This window comes from Amaranthus tricolor, chromosome 10 (assembly GCF_026212465.1).
Source record: "Amaranthus tricolor cultivar Red isolate AtriRed21 chromosome 10, ASM2621246v1, whole genome shotgun sequence".
Lineage (NCBI taxonomy): Eukaryota > Viridiplantae > Streptophyta > Magnoliopsida > Caryophyllales > Amaranthaceae > Amaranthus > Amaranthus tricolor.
In genome coordinates, this window is record NC_080056.1 from 8,091,823 (window position 1) to 8,108,107 (window position 16,285).

Here is a 16,285-nt window from a genome sequence, read left to right on the forward strand (position 1 = left end):
AAAAGATCTAGCACAAATTCATGTATGAGTCGGTCTCTTTTCATTCTTCAATCTCTAAGTCAAGATGAGTTATCAGAGTTTCAGTACTGTTTGACGAATTAGGTTTTTTTTTGTTATATTGATCGGAAATCATTTTATAAATGTCGTTTTTCGTTTTTGTTCTTACAAATTTGTATTGTTCATATTGTGTATTTTGTTCTGTATTTATACAAATGAGCCTACTTTCATCTGTTAAGTTGAGAATTAAATGCTTATCACAAGGCTGAAAGAAAAAGGACTTAACCATTACGCTAATTCATTTTTATCCTAATTAAAATTACTCATTAATAGACAATAACATACAACAATAGCATATTCTTAATCTCAAAAGATTATTGCTGACTATATAAATCAATATATTTTTCAATGGTTGTTCACATTAATTTTTCTTTCTATGCATCTCGATTTTCTACCATCTTAATATTATAATTTGTAATTAGTTGATTACATCAACATCATTCAAGTATATATTACTATAAAAATAACTACATCTCGAAATATCTTGGTAACGACCTATTTTTTTAAAGAAAAACTATATTTTTTGGTCATAGCATAGTTTGTGGTCTGTTCTGATCTGAAACAATAAAAAAAAGTACTAGATCGAAAAACTGTAATTTTTTTTTGAAAAAACATACTAACCTATGTATACTGTGGACCAAACCAAATATTAAAATTATGGTTTTGTCCGATTTGATTTGCGGAGTTGAAGTACTTCCATCTTTTTTTAGTTGCACACAAGTACAAAAACAAATGCACAAATTCTTAATTAATCACGGTAATTTGTAAATACCATGAAAAGACAAAAATAATAATAGTAAAATAAAAAAATTCAAGAAAGGTAAATTAAAATTACAAAATCCTCCGCCCTATCAAATTCTACTACATATGAGTGATTTGTTAACTTTATAAATCACGTTATTAACTATGACTTCCTCCCTTAACCATTAAAAGTTATATCAAACAATAATGTGAAAACTGATATACAAAGATACCAGTGTATGACATAAATTAATATATTATTTTCAAAAAAAAGTAAAGAAATTAAAAAAATTTTAGCTCAGAGATACAAATCGTGGCTTATTTCTCTTATTTTGAAGTTGTGTAGTTTATTAATTAAACACACTAATTATACGTAGCTGAATCCAATATAGATGGTTTGGCCGAATTTTCCTACCTAATATTCCTTCGCTTTCCAGACTTTGTTTAAATTGTAGAACCTCATTTGTTGAATGTTTGCTTCTCCGTTCCGAGACGTGCAGCTGCTAATAAAGAACGAGAGTGTTCCTAGTTTAGGGCAAAATTTCATCTCCCTTACTTACTTCTCCATCATTATCCTTGCAATTTCAAGCTATTCAAGATGAGTACCATGAAGTTTTGTCGCGAATGGTCAGTTTTCTCATCTTCTTCCGCCAAAACTAACACTTATCTTCTACTAACATTCATCTTTTTTCGATTTGTGTTGTTACATTAGTTATTAGTTCAATAATAATTTTTGCAATTTTTTGCTTGATTTTGACATTTGCTGAAACTTGTATTTGAACAGCAACAATATTCTGTACCCGAAAGAGGAAAGGGAACAAAAGATCCTCCTTTACGCTTGCCGTAATTGTGATCACCAGGTTTCATCTCTTTTCATTCGACGGCATTATTATTTAGGGTTTAGCTTAATTTTTTTTTTGTTCATTTCTGAATGTGAATTATTTAGGTTATAGCAATTTTTGGTTTTCAATTAATTATAACAGTTGCTTTTTGCATGCGAAAAGAAATTTGTCTTTTGAATTACATTTACTGTTTTTATGATTTCCCATTCGATAACATTGAGGGGGGAGGGGAGTTGTTCTCCTTGAGATAGCATTGATGATGGAGTTGTGAATTGATTACAAAACCCAAGAATATTTAACTGTTAATATCTTTAGTGTTTTCACCTTAGTGTGTTATGTGGAGTAACTCACTTCAATTTTGCTTGTGAAGAACCATAGACCGAGCTAGGAGTTAGAGGAGGGGAGGCTAAATACTCCCATATCAACTTCACTAAAAGAACTTAGGTGAGTGAGGGTCGAATTGAAATTGTTAGGATTTTAGGAATTTATGCAGTTTGGTTCATGTTGACAGTGGGAATATCATGTCTTAAATGTAGAGTTGAAATAATCAGTAAGCTAGAAATCCCATATATATTACAGTTTCACTAATTTTTTAGGGTGGGCCATGATCAACCTTCATTTATACATAGCTCTGACCTTTTAGTTTGTAAAATAAATTAACGAATACATAAGCATATTCGACTATACTGCTTCTGAGTTATACTCTTTTTTTTGTGCACATATATTGGAAATGAAGAGCAGCTTTGATTTCTTGTGGTGGATCTCTCTTGTCAATGCTACACTGCGTGGTAGTGGCACTAGTTTGATGTTTCGTCTCATTGATGATCTGTTATCTTATACTCCTACATGTGTATCAGCTCTTCAATAAGAATTTCTAGACTCTGGAAAGCCAAGATAGGCTGGTTAGGAGAATGTTTGTACTGGCTCTTATGTTTCTCAAACATACTGAGAGGTTAGTGATGCCTCATTATGAAATCATGAGCGAACAAGTCTCTGATTGAGCTTCTGCATGAATTGATTTAAGAATTTTGGATTACTATCTCCTTTGCTTTACAGTTAAGAGCTTGCTAAACTACTGACCTTTGCCATGAGTAGTGTATGACTAATTCACCTTGTGAATGCTAACTAAGACTATGCTTTGAATGAACGAAATTATTTTAGGCTTCAACCTTAGGTTTAAAAGGCACGTCTCGCTTTGCGCCTTGTGCGCCTCCTTATTGGGTTGGGTAATTACTTATCCTTGTTTGTTCGAAAAAGAAGTAAAACTCAAAACTCAAATTTACTTGAATATGAAGTTCGAAAAACCGTTCCTTCTTTAAGAAAAACAAAAGGCATGCGAAGAAGAAAATAACTTTGGGAATTCTTCGTATTCTCATTATAATAGTTTTGTGCTAAAGTGGTGTTTGACGCAAGAATAATAAATGTTTTCAAGTTTTTTGATACTAAAATATGAATATCATGTTGTTTGAAGGATTATATATGTATTAAAGTTGAATTTTAATCTTTAGCGAAAAAGTGCGCCTCGTATACAAAAAGCTTGCGCCTTCGCCCTGCGCTTTGCGCCTAGGCTATAAGGGCCTTTAGTGCCTAGTGCGCCTCATGCTTTTTAAAACTAAGGGTTCAGCACGTTAAGAGTTTAATTATGTTTGGATCTTAATAGTGAGGTAGTAGGAGTAGAGATAGTGGTGCTTAAAGGAAGAGATTGAAGTGAGTGAATTGCTTCCCTTATTTTGGTGATTGTTTTTCCAATGGAAGAGTGCACAAAGGATAATATGTCTCTTCCTTCCTTCTTTTCCATCTACGAACTATAAATGACATCCGGGAAGGATTTGTTCCCGAGTCCTGCCCTACCAAGCTCTTATATAAAAATGAAAATGTTTTGGTAGTATGCCAACTGCTTTCTGAATCAATAACTTACTCGTCATTTAACTGATTCCTTTCTTGTGGGTTCACTTACCTATGAACTTTGTTTTCCATGTAGGAGATTGCTGATAACAATTGTGTATACAGAAATGAGATACATCACTCTGTTGGAGAGCGTACACAGGTGCTACAAGATGTTGCCGCTGATCCAACTCTTCCCCGTACTAAGTCTGTTCGCTGTACTCAATGCAATCATGGAGAAGCTGTCTTTTTCCAGGTTAATTTTGAATGTCACTTAAATTTGTTTCAAATAAATCTGCAAATGTCACTCTTACTAACACACATTATCTTTGATATAAATTCTAGCCACTCATAATATGAAATACTTAATATGGTGATGTGCTAATTATGCTGATCTCTTTACCATTCTTTAATTCTTTTTTTATTTGCTAAAATAGAAAAATGTAAATTTACTACTACACTAACGGAAAAAATGAAAAAGATATTTGGACTTGACCGATTTTTCAAACTTTCTAAGACACAAGGTTTTATATTATGTTACTCGCAAAACAGCTAAGTGCATGGTTTGCCTAGCTCTTAAAAATGCTTCTTAATAAAAATAAATAAAATAAAATTAGGCCAAACAATTTTTGAAAGAGCTAAAAGGGAATTGGGAAGATTTAAATTGAGAAACTACAAATTATAGCTTCTCATTCTAACATCTGTGGGAGCTACTATCTATCATTTAATGAAAATTCTGCCAGTCAAGATTGCCTTAAATATTCAGAATGGCCCAACATATCCATCCTTTCTAATAAAATATCTTATTTTCTCTCTCTCCGAAATCATTAATCACATTTTCATTCTTTTTTCTCAACCTCTTCTCTGGGCTGTGGAACTGGTAATGTACATTTAAAATACATTTAAAAGGTTGTGGACTGAAGGTTAGACTTTACGCAGTGTCCCCATCAAAGGCGATTGCTTTAAGGCAAGAAAATAGACCTACTTCATCTTCTTCATCCTTTTCAACTTCCTTCTCAACCTGAATTGCTACGTAAAGTGGATCAAGAGATGTTTCCGAGTTTCAGTTTTTTGTCCAGACGAAACTACAGTAACCTTGCTGTGGAGTTTCAACTCAGGGGCGACAAGCTGACAACTGCAATCATGATCATAATTTATCAATTTTTCAAAGGGGTCACTGAGTATGATTAAATCTAGAATTAGTCCTATGCTCTACCGACATTCCCTAACTCTTCGTCCTTCCCTCTCCATTTTTTAAATCCAGAATAAGTCAGCCACATTTCTCCTTCTCTTTGTCATTGTCAATCAACAATCAATTTTTTTCGTTCCTCTAATTAATTTTTGCTCTTTTATTTGTCTCCCATTGCAAATTCGGACATTACCCTTAGAACCACCAATACAGTATCAAGAACAAATTGTAATTAGCTGAAAATTAGGAATCTTTAAGAGCATCAACATTATGTGGTCCTCATTTCCTTCTACAACTAGACTTGCAAAAGTATCAGATAATGTATAAAATCGAATTTCTTGCAAGCTAGAGCAAAAGTAAGGATTGAGTTAATGGGTAAAAAGAAAAAGGATAGAAAAAAGATTATCTTGAACTAAACTGCTAACTAGGTTTTCATTGTTCCCAGATTCTTTAGAAACTATTCTATTTTAAGAAACAAAAGTTTTCAAAACTTATGCCAACCAAACCCAAAATTTTCCAGGATACTGTTTTGTTTTAAACTTGCTGTCTTTAAATAATTGTTACATCTTGACTTTTGATTTCAAATACCACAGACGCTAACCTATTAATATCTTCTAATGTATAGGATAATGCCATCCATAAGTAAGAGTTATGTACAAGACTAAAATGGGAAATAGTGAGCCCTAGCAACATTGATTGATGCGTGATATTTTTCTTAAATTCTTGACTTAAGTTACATTTTGGACTATATTTAATGCTTAGACCTATTAACTAAAGCTACATACGTTATATCATAACACAAAATGAAATAAAACATTTCATGAAAATTCTATTGGGTTCATCCCAATGTATATTTCAAAAAGTAATCAGCTTTTCATATTTCTAACCACTGGGTTATGACTTATGATATCACCTATGTTCCATTTTGCTACAATGTGGGTTTACTACTTTTTTTTTGGTTAGTTTGTATTGAGAGAATGAGAAAAAATGAAGTAATAACAACATCAATGTTTTAATCCCAAAAGATTGGGATCGACTACATGAACAAATATATTAGTTTCAATGGTCGTTCACATGGATTCTTTTTTTCTAAATATTTCGATTTTCTGCCATCTCAATTTATAAGTCTTGATCCTTCATATTCTTTTTCACTTCTGTCTCCAAGTCATCTTCGGCCTTCCTCGCTCTCCTTCTAAGTCTCCTAAGTTGTAATTTTCTTTTTTTCTTATCGGTTCATTAATACTCCGTCTTTGCACATACCCAAACCATCTTAAACGATTCTTTTTCATCTTTTTCTCAATATTTAGAGCTTCTAAATCGATTCTTATATCTTTGTTTTCAAATTATATCCCTCGTATACCCACTCATCCATAGAAGCATTTTTTGCATTTCCGCTACACCCATCTTTTTACTATGATCCTAACATTCTGATCTATATAGTATCGCTGGTCTAATAGCTGTTCGATAAAACATGCCCTTTAACTTTAATGACACACCTCAATCGCATAATATTCTAGTAGACGCTCTCCAATTTGTCACCCACACACACTTAATTCTATGAGTTACATCCTATTGGATGTGCTCACTAGTCTGAAATATAGACCCAAGGTATTTGAAATTCGAAGAGAAAATGAGGTATCATAGAAAAAAATTAAACTGTGGCAAAATTGCTGAAACAACCACGAAAGAAAATTGTAGCAAGTTGAGTGGGATGGAGGAAATGTTGATAAATTCAAGAAGATTTTACATGATGTTTTTTTTTTTATATATTTGTAAAAAAGAATGCAGTGAAGATGCTTGTTACTGTTGAAGATGGTAATTGCATCTTTACCTTGGTTCACCACCTATCAGCAACTAAATATCAGATGCAGTCGTGTGTTTAGTTCGGTATTGGATGTTTTACAGATGAGAAACGTCGTTTCATCTAACTTTATAAAATCATTGTATGCCGGACAAATTTTCAGGCAACATCTAGAGGAGAGGAAGGTATGACATTGTTCTTTGTATGCTGCAATCCAAGCTGTGGACATCGATGGAGAGACTGATTTACCCTTCAATATGCTAATGCATCTGCGCTGACCAATTTTCCTGATTCTATGTCTATCTGAGAACCAAAAACGGGCCATATTTTGGTGGTTTCATGATTAAGCAACATGAAGTTGCAAACACGTATGTTTTTCTTGACCTAGTTCATGTAATTGAATCATTTGAAACCATTCTGTAATGAATTTGTTAACTTGAGCCTGTGGTAGGACTAAACTGTTCTGATCCATCATCCAAGTTTCAGCCTATGCAATCATACTGTTAATGCCATGTTTGATCAGGAAACAGTTCCCTTTATCTTTACCAGTTTCTGTACTTCAATCCTGGAAGTTTTGCCTTCATTTATGGTATTTTTTTTTCCAAAATAATTACCCCAAGACAAAATAATTTGCCAACATCCAAACACAGAGCAAATATGAGTGTTCCACATTGATCGTTAGTAAATTATAAGTGGCAATAAGAGGTATGGATTTCCCCCTATTTATGAACACAAATTGCTGTGAGAGACGGTCTCTCTGAGAGACATATTAGATATATGGGCTAATAGTCCAATTGATACAAATTAAAGAGAAAATAAAAATATGGGATTTTTATTTTGAGGTTGTCTCTTTGAGAGACAGACTCTCACAAGAGTAGCTGATTAATGAAATATGAATGTGTTAGCTTGTTTACTGAATAATGATCTTTTTGTTATAAGTATTTTAGCCACATTAAATCACTAGGGGCTACATAAACTTCTACTTCAGTCACATTCATAGAATGAGGTTTTTATTCTTTTCCCGCAAGCATGACTCTCAACAAAAAAAAGGATTTTATTATTTTATCTATTTTTAGTGTAGGCTAAAGAAAGCAGAGAATAAGGTGAAGATAGAACTTAAGATCTTATCAAAAAATTGACGTTAAGATAATTATATTAGATAACAATAACAATATGACTTCAATTATAAAATTTGATGATGAAAGCTTCATTTGTTCTATTGAAAAGCGAGTAGCCTTATCATAATGACTGTAATTGCCCTAGCTAGTGCTGGATGGGATCGACCTAGGAAAAATATTCAATAGGTAAAATATAAACCTTTTTTTTTTTTGATTTATTTGATTGTTGAATAGTTACAAAATTCAGTAATCAATTGAAGTTTTAACCTTTTTAGTCAAATATTAAATTACTTTTTATTTGAAATAAATAATTTAATGAGTCTTTTTTTCAATTTTTCACTATATGGCTACGTTTTCTTTGATTAACATTTAATATTTAATTTTACCAAATAACTCAATTAGCAATTGGTTTAGTTTGCATTATGTTACATCACCCCATTACTATTAGGTGGCTTATTAAGGCATCGAATATACACAACTTTTCTTGTTTGTGATAACACAGAAAAATTGTTTTCAATTAAACCATATTAGTGTATATCGTGTACAACTTTATTTAAATAAAAACATATAATTTAATAAGTTATTTTAATATATATTTTAAAATTAAAATATTATAAATTTTTTGAACGAAACTAAATTAGAAGATGATAAAGTTTGACTTTTTAAAAAGCACTTGCTTTTGTAAAAATAACGAGAACAGTTTTGTTCGCACTTATTACAACCAATTTAAAAAGTTAGTGTCAGCTTGTCGTTAAAATTTTTGTGTGTGACCAGCTTATTTAATTTGTCTATTTTTTTAATTGACTGTTTTTAAAATTATAGGTAATTACTTTAAGATTATTAGTGATTATTATAAGGTCATAAAAAATGTTCACCTTAAAATAGTAAGTGTTATTAAATTTAAATCGGTTCAATAAAGATGATCTCACAATAAAATTGTCTCGTGTTAAAATTTGAATAAAATAAAAAGATGCTTCAAATTTTTATGGAATATTTAAGAAGGACCCAAAATCTAGAACATCTATCATTCAAGGGAACTTTTGGCCAAAAATGCAACTTAGGTGATGAAGGAATCGCACAAACTTGAAACTTCATTTGCAAAAAATGAAGTAACGGATTAAAATAAAAATATTAGGAAAACTCATGGGAGGAGAGGGAATATTCAATAAATGGAGTTGACATTAGCAACTTGTACGACTTTTTCTTGAGCGATAGTGCTGAACAAAATTTCGTCTAAATTATAAATTAAATTAGATTAAATTATAATTTTAGTATTTGGTAGGCCACGTTATTTAATCATTAACATACTGATATAAAAAACTGTGAGATGGATGGAGTTTTTAGCATTGATATATATAAAAAATGATTTTGTAAAAAATATGCAAATACATCTTATCCCTATTAACTATGAAGTTAATTTCCATTGAAATATAGTAAATAAATGATACAATAATAATAGAATTGTTTGATAACATATTATATAATAGAAGTAATATTTTTTTTCCCCTTAAAATGTTTTAAACGAGATAATAGGAAATATTTTTCTAGGCTATGAACAATATAATTGATGACCTGCTGCCTTAAAACACATTTCATGTAAACTCGATTCAGCTAGTAATTACGTTCCATGTGATAAACCTATGTGAGGATGTTATTTAGAAATTTTCAATCTTTTTATTATATTATATATATGATATGATTTAATGATATTATGGTATGATATTAATCTAATTACTCAGTGTATATAATTAATTAAAATTACAACTAACAATTATGATTGTCAGTCAAGTTCAACTCATGAGTTGGTGTCATAGAAAAAATAATAGGAAGTATGTTATAAATGAGCAATTTATTTTACTACAATATTAAGCAAACCAAACTTTTTTTAGGTGATTTTTTTTCTATATAGACAGACATATGTAAATTTTGCCTTTCTAGTATAATTCATTGATAATGATGATGATATATCATATGTAAATTTTGCTTTTTCTGGTTTATTTATGAGTGTTTTATTTATTTATATGTTTTTGGTTATTGAGGTTTTTTCTGTAGATTTATCTGTAAATTTTTCTCGAGTCGAGGAACTCTTTGATTGTACTTTCCTTTATGGTATGAGTTGTCGCATTCCTTCTCTTTTCAAATTTTGATTATATTTCCTATAAGTAAGATACACTGAGTATGATGATAATCTAATGATAAGAATTTTTTGGTATTGCTAATAATGGTCTTAGGCTATACAATTATTACAATTAAGTTATATTTATTTTCACTTTACCTTTTAACTTAAACGATTGCATTGGTGTTAATTATTTCATGTACTTTTTACGTTTTTAACTTAGAAGGTACTGCATATTAAGTCTATGAGTGGGAAAAATTATGGATATAGAGGTGCGTCAAGGAGTTAACTCAAAAAAAAAGTTAAACTAATATTCATTAAAAGTCCATAATATATTATATAGTATACGTTTTTTACATAAGAGCTATTTTGGCCAGAATTTTGGATGCAACATATGTCCTATTCATATATAATGCTTAATACTCCACTTGTTATTATAAGAGGTAAATAAGCATCGAACTTGTGACTTTTTGTCATGTAACTAGGTTTTTGATACCATATAAAAAAACCAATTCGACTAAAAATCAAATCTTATCTCAGTAAGAGCAAATACTTATTTCCCCAAGGTGTTAGATTTGTTTCTCACATAGTCATCAATTTTTCTCAGTTTACCCTATAATAAAAAAAAATTAAACCAAAAGCTTTAGCTTATAACAAAAACTCTGATACTATAAAATTGAATGGTTTATTTATACAACAAACTTATGACCTAGGATTAGCAGTATTTACGTAAAATGCTAAACCAAATTTACATATTTACTTATATTCTATCAAAATCATAAAATAAATATGTAATTTATGAACACAAAAGATAAATTAGTGAAGAAGAGAATATAGCAAAGAATCGATGATTTTTGGATTGTGCTTATCTTATCATCTTGGTATATTCGTGGAATATAGACGCTTATAGATGATGTATACTTGTATATATAATAATAATAATAATAATAATAATAATAAAGGGTTCAGATAAGAGGATATTTTAAAGTATAATATTTTATTCAATTATCTTGAAACACTAGTGTAAATTAATCATAAGCACAAACGATTTTCAAATTCATGATTGGTTAAGCTTACGCCATTGTTAATGATAAGAATATAGTTTGCTTTATGTAATTGTTTTGTGGTGAAACGTAATTATAATTGTAATATTTCAATATTCACTAATTAATTTTAATTTAAAATTAGTTTTTAATTTATAAATTATAACATAGTTAAGTGAGATTTTCTTTGATTCATCTCAATACAAAAATTATTATATTAAATATTTATAATTTTTTATTATAAAAGTACATAATTAAAGATAATAAAAATTGAATTATACGACTAAAAAATGAGCAGTTAGGCTGCGTTGTGCAGCCAGTGCACAACAGTTTGGCTGCGTTGTGCAGCTTGTGGACAGCAGCTAGGCTGCGTTGGGCCCTTCAATCACCTACAACAGCCTCGGTTCACCACCACCACAACCTTAACTTACCCTCTTCACCATTTTTGCTAGTTTTAACATTGTGAGCCATCTCCTCTTTTCTCTAATTTATTTTTCTAGCTTTTAATTGGAGTTTTATTAAGTGTATTGAGTTTGAGGTTGGTTGTGTTAATTTCATTGAATTTTTTTGTGAGTAAGAATTTGATTGATGAATTAAACATGTTTATAACTTAGGGTTTGAAGTGTGATTTGAAATTATGGGTGAAGTGTTAGTTTTGTATTAGTTTCTTTGAATCTTAGTATGGGTACTAATTAAATATGTTATCTTTGAACACGAAATGACTAGGGTTTGAATTTAGAAATGAAATTACAAATGATGTGTGTTTTATGTTATATTTTGGTGATGATTGATTAAATAACCTTAAAAGTTGTTTTAAGATTTGGTCGATTGGTTATTGTTGTGAATAATTAGTAATGGTGATGATGTTAGTTGACTATGAAAGTGATTTTGATTGATTAAATTGCAAATAATAGTTACTAATTGTTGTGGTTTGATTGTTGTAAATTACAAATACCCTTATTAGGTTGTTATTGAAGTTATAGACACATAATATTACTAAGCCAAGAGCATAATGTCAACTTATCGTCGATGGTTGCTGAAGTTATTTGTCGTGTTGTTTTGACTATAGTTCTTAATAGCTTTGGAGAATTTAACAAATGATATCCCGATACGATAACTCTAAGATTTGTCTTATCGTTATATTAATATTATATTAAAATTGTAAGATTTAGTTGTGATTAGTTATTTTCGGGTAATGCGAGCCGATATGCTCAAAATTAGTTAATGTAAAGAAACGATTCACACATACTTCTACTTTAAATTGATGGAAAGACTTATGTTGCGTTGAGTTAATGATTTTGGCTTGTATTGCATGAGGTGTGTGCGTACTAGAGTAATCGGAAACTCATGTTGAATGGGTGATAGCGGTTACTTTGGTATTTAGTTTGGTATGGCAAAGTAGTTAAGGGAACTTATTAGTTCTACTCATAACTTATATAGGTGCCCGTTTCGTAAGAGGAAAGTAGAGCCTAAGTTGGGTGATTTTGTGACTTTCGATCGTGCAGTGACGCTTACATGTACGTATACGCAGTAACTAACCCTTATATGCAGTTTGCTTTAAGATATTATTGTTTATTGTGATAATATACATTGCATTGAAACTATGAGATACTAGTGAGTACACTTTGTATGAAGAACTATCGATTATGAAATCCTTGTGCTTAGAATAGCTATAGAGAATGAAAGTGTTAGTAGGAGGCGGGGACCACTCCCTTATTTATCTAAGAATTGGATTATGCCTTACTTGGAGTTAGAATGACTCCTTTAGAGGTGAATTTCATATTTTGTTGAGTGGCTCAGTGGGTTTTGGCGTGCTACTATCCCAAGGCGCTCATTAATAGTCGAAAGTGGAAGTTATTCTCATATGATAAAGTATTAGATTATGTTTAGCTGGCGTGACTCAACTGGATTATGTCCGGTTGATTTAGTAGTCCCCTAGGTGAGGTTCGACGGGACCACCGCAAAGGGGGTATGAGCATGTAACAACCCGACTTACCGTTGACTGGGTAAACAGGGTCATCACTGGGTTCGTTTCCCAAGAAACTGAAATCACACTTCCAAAACTCAAGCAAAGAGGTCACAAGCTCTTCAGCGTGACTAACTCAGCTAAATCACAAAACCAACATTTAACTAATACATAAGATAATCATACAATTCTCTACAAGTCCGATATAACCAGCACAACCAAAATAAATATACATTTATCCAAAAACCTAATACAAAACTACAAATTCCTAAGTGCTCAGCTCAATATACATCCTTGGAACGCTATTCAAGCACTGCTAACCCATCGTTCCCGACCGGTTCCGATCTGTAGTCAAACTAAAAGATGGAAACAACAGGGGGATCAGATTAAACTGAATGAGAAGTAACAATCCAAAACAACAAAACACAATAATTCAAATCATAGGTTTAAAAGTAACATCAGTTCCCTAGATCTATGTGCGCACAGGGAGTCTCGTTTGAGAGGTGCCCCATAGCTCTACGGCTATGTCGCTCTCGGGTTAAGCTAGTCAATATCTCAATGACAATTCGCTTCAAAAACAGGGAGTAGGGAACAATGTTCCTCAACTCCGTCAATGACCAGCTCGCAAGCCCGATCCATTGACCATATCATAATATCAGCATAAACATTCACAACAACATTTGTCTCAACAATTTTCAATTCAAAAGAGCTTTTGTAAAAAGTTTATTTTCAAGAAGTAGTCTGATCAGACCCTTTAAGGGACTGCTACTACTCACCAAAGACGACGCTTCAAAGAGCCGTGATCGATTCGCAGCTATCAACTAGAAAGAGCGCGCAGAGAAATCGTTTCCTGAAGAATAACAAGATCATAACATCACTCAAGAGCGTTCGATACAACTTTACTAACACATAACTTATTACATCTCCTCCTATGACTATAGATAAAACTAAGGTCATATTTTAGAATTCCTATTTATCTCAACAGTACATGTTCTAATCCTCAATACATTATAATAAAGTAAAGTTTATAACCATATCTAGATTTTTCAACATTCTAGGTTTACCACATCCATAATCCTCCATTAATTCATCTAATTAACACCATGTTAAACATTCAACTCCTCAATCAACAAGATTCAAAAGAAACATCCAAGAATACTAAACTAATGAAAATTAAATCATTAGAGTAGTCTTCTACTAAAATTATAATCCACAATAAGTTCTCATCTTCACATTGATCTATATTTATCAAAAACAAATGTTTCTTAACCAATCTTAAATCTCCATATCCATTAATCTAATCTCAACCCACAAGTCCATCTAATTCAATATGGACAAGCATACCCATACTAATTCTTGAAATTTTCATATCACTTTCATGAGGCTACAAGATCTTGATGAGCACTAATAATAGGTATCATAATGAAATAAAATTCACAAGAATCAGAAGCAAAATAAGGATTTTGGTGCACAATTAAAAACAGAAGCAAAATTGAATTCGGTTTCATCATTTTTGGCAGAATTCAGAGGCAACATAAATTGATTTTGGTTTTCCCTTATTTTCGGCAAAATTCGAAGACAATGGGATCGAAATTTTGAAATCCCACCCAAGATGCTGATTACCGCCTGTTTTGAGAAGCAACTCGAAAGGTTTGTGTTGTTTAGGGTCTTTCGAAAGTCATGGGAATGAATAAGGAAGGAGATTGCACCTGTTGTGACTGTTTTGAAAAGACACCAAAGAACAGATAATTGATGTTGCTTCGAATTTCAGAGGAAGTAACAATAGGCGTTTTTAATCACTCGAAATAATTCAAGAAACAAGAAATTGGATGAATTACCTTTGAAAAAAAATCAAGGAAAGCAGAAGAGAATCAAGAAGGAATCAGAGGAGTGGCGCCATTGTTGAGGTTCGAAGGACTTTCAGTCCGCCATTTTTTTTTGGGATTCGATGGGAAGCTTCAAAGAATGAGGATTGGGGTTTGGCTGAGTTCAATGTCGTGAGAGAGAGAAAGAAATTTTGGGTATTTTAATCAAAATAAAACAAAAGGAAAAGAGGGAAGAAATGAAGAAGATGATGAATAGAGGAATTCGTGAAACTGGTTTCTATTATTTTTTTATTTTTTTATTTTTTTTAAAGAAAAGGAAAAGAAGAGAAATTAAATTGAGGATATTTTATGTCATGTGTATTCAAGATCATTCTCACACTGATAATTCTCTTAAACTTACTCGTCTTAAAATATTAATTTCCCAAATGTTACAGAGCATGCTTGGGCCACTGGGCGCCGGATGGCTGATACCGCCCCTTGACCGAGGTGTTACCATGTAGGCCTTTTAAACCCCAACATGGTGGCCTCTTCACTGGTTTAGTACCCCAGTGTGTTAGTTTTTCCCGAAGTTAGGACCCGAGAGGGTCAACTGGAGGGGGCATGAGCTCATACTTTGCCATAGGCGCCAGATGGCCGATAAAGCCTTTGGCCGTGTCACTATGCCAGGAAGTAGAGAAAGATCCACTGATAGAAAGTTATTCAGTGATAGAAAATTTATTCATTGATCGAAAGTTATTTAATGATAGAAGGTTCATTCTTTGATAGAAAGCTTACACATTGATAAAACGTTTACTCTTTGATAGAATATTTACTCATTGATAGAATATCTACTCATTGATAGAATATCTACTTATTGATAGAATAGTTTATGCTAGTGAGAAGTGTGCCTAAGTTAAGTTACCTTAAGGGTATTACAGACTTTGATCACACTTACCTTAAGATAGACAAGCTCTATAAGGTCATGTATTAGGTATTCTGTTAATGCCTTGGTCGAGTTGATACTATACGTGTTTTGCAAGAGTTTATAGTTGAAAAGAGGAGCGTGAAGACCTGCATTCTACCCAAGAACACACAGTTCGGGTTGGAAAACACGTAGTGAAATTAAGAAGTATAAATGGCCGATAAACGGTTACTAGCTGTGCTTGCGTCTTATGAAATCATATTATGTTTTTTTATAATATAATGTTATCTAATAGTTCGCCTTATTATATTTGATGCTAGTTACTGACGTGTACGTGTTTGTGTTTATATTTGATTGTTGATGACTTTCTATGATTGTCCTGCTATGACACATTGGCCTTTGGTCTAATGTCGAGCAGCAGGAGAGTGATGAGAGTGAAGCATAACCTGTGTCATACCGCTATCTTTCGATTTTGTAGCTCTTGTTATCTTTTGTAAACTTTGGTTATATATGTTTTGTTATGAGGTCTGGTGTCCTCCCTTGTATATTTGTATTTCCGCTGCGTAGTTTATAACTCTGTATGGTTTTAAGGAGTTAAGTCTTTTTAAATGCAAACGTCGACACTGGAACCACGATCCATGCTTGGCATGTTGATTTAAGAAGCCGACGACGAATCATTCCGCAATGGTGTGAGATTTTAAAGGCAATAATGTCATAGATTAGTTTAATGTTTTATTATGTTGATTGATCTACCACATGTGCGATTTTTAGAAGAGATGCTGCCGAAATTTTCACTCACCC

General features: G+C 31.9%; 1 protein-coding gene across 1 annotated transcript; it reads left to right on the plus strand.

Annotated features, from left to right (window-relative positions):
- Positions 1-1,159: 1,159 nt before the first annotated feature.
- On the plus strand, positions 1,160-7,106 carry LOC130825204 (DNA-directed RNA polymerases II, IV and V subunit 9A). The gene is made up of 4 exons (XM_057690319.1): positions 1,160-1,425; positions 1,583-1,658; positions 3,622-3,780; positions 6,678-7,106. The coding sequence occupies exons 1-4, from the start codon at positions 1,397-1,399 to the stop codon at positions 6,756-6,758; spliced, it is 345 nt and encodes a 114-aa protein (XP_057546302.1). The 5' UTR covers positions 1,160-1,396; the 3' UTR covers positions 6,759-7,106.
- Positions 7,107-16,285: the final 9,179 nt, after the last annotated feature.

Excerpts from the sequence above, each read along its gene's own strand:
- LOC130825204 (XM_057690319.1), top strand. The coding sequence starts at position 1,397 with ATGAGTACCATGAAGTTTTGTCGCGAATG. Across the intron at positions 1,426-1,582 it reads ATGAAGTTTTGTCGCGAATG|CAACAATATTCTGTACCCGA; the intron begins GTCAGTTTTCTC and ends GTATTTGAACAG. Across the intron at positions 3,781-6,677 it reads GAGAAGCTGTCTTTTTCCAG|GCAACATCTAGAGGAGAGGA; the intron begins GTTAATTTTGAA and ends ACAAATTTTCAG.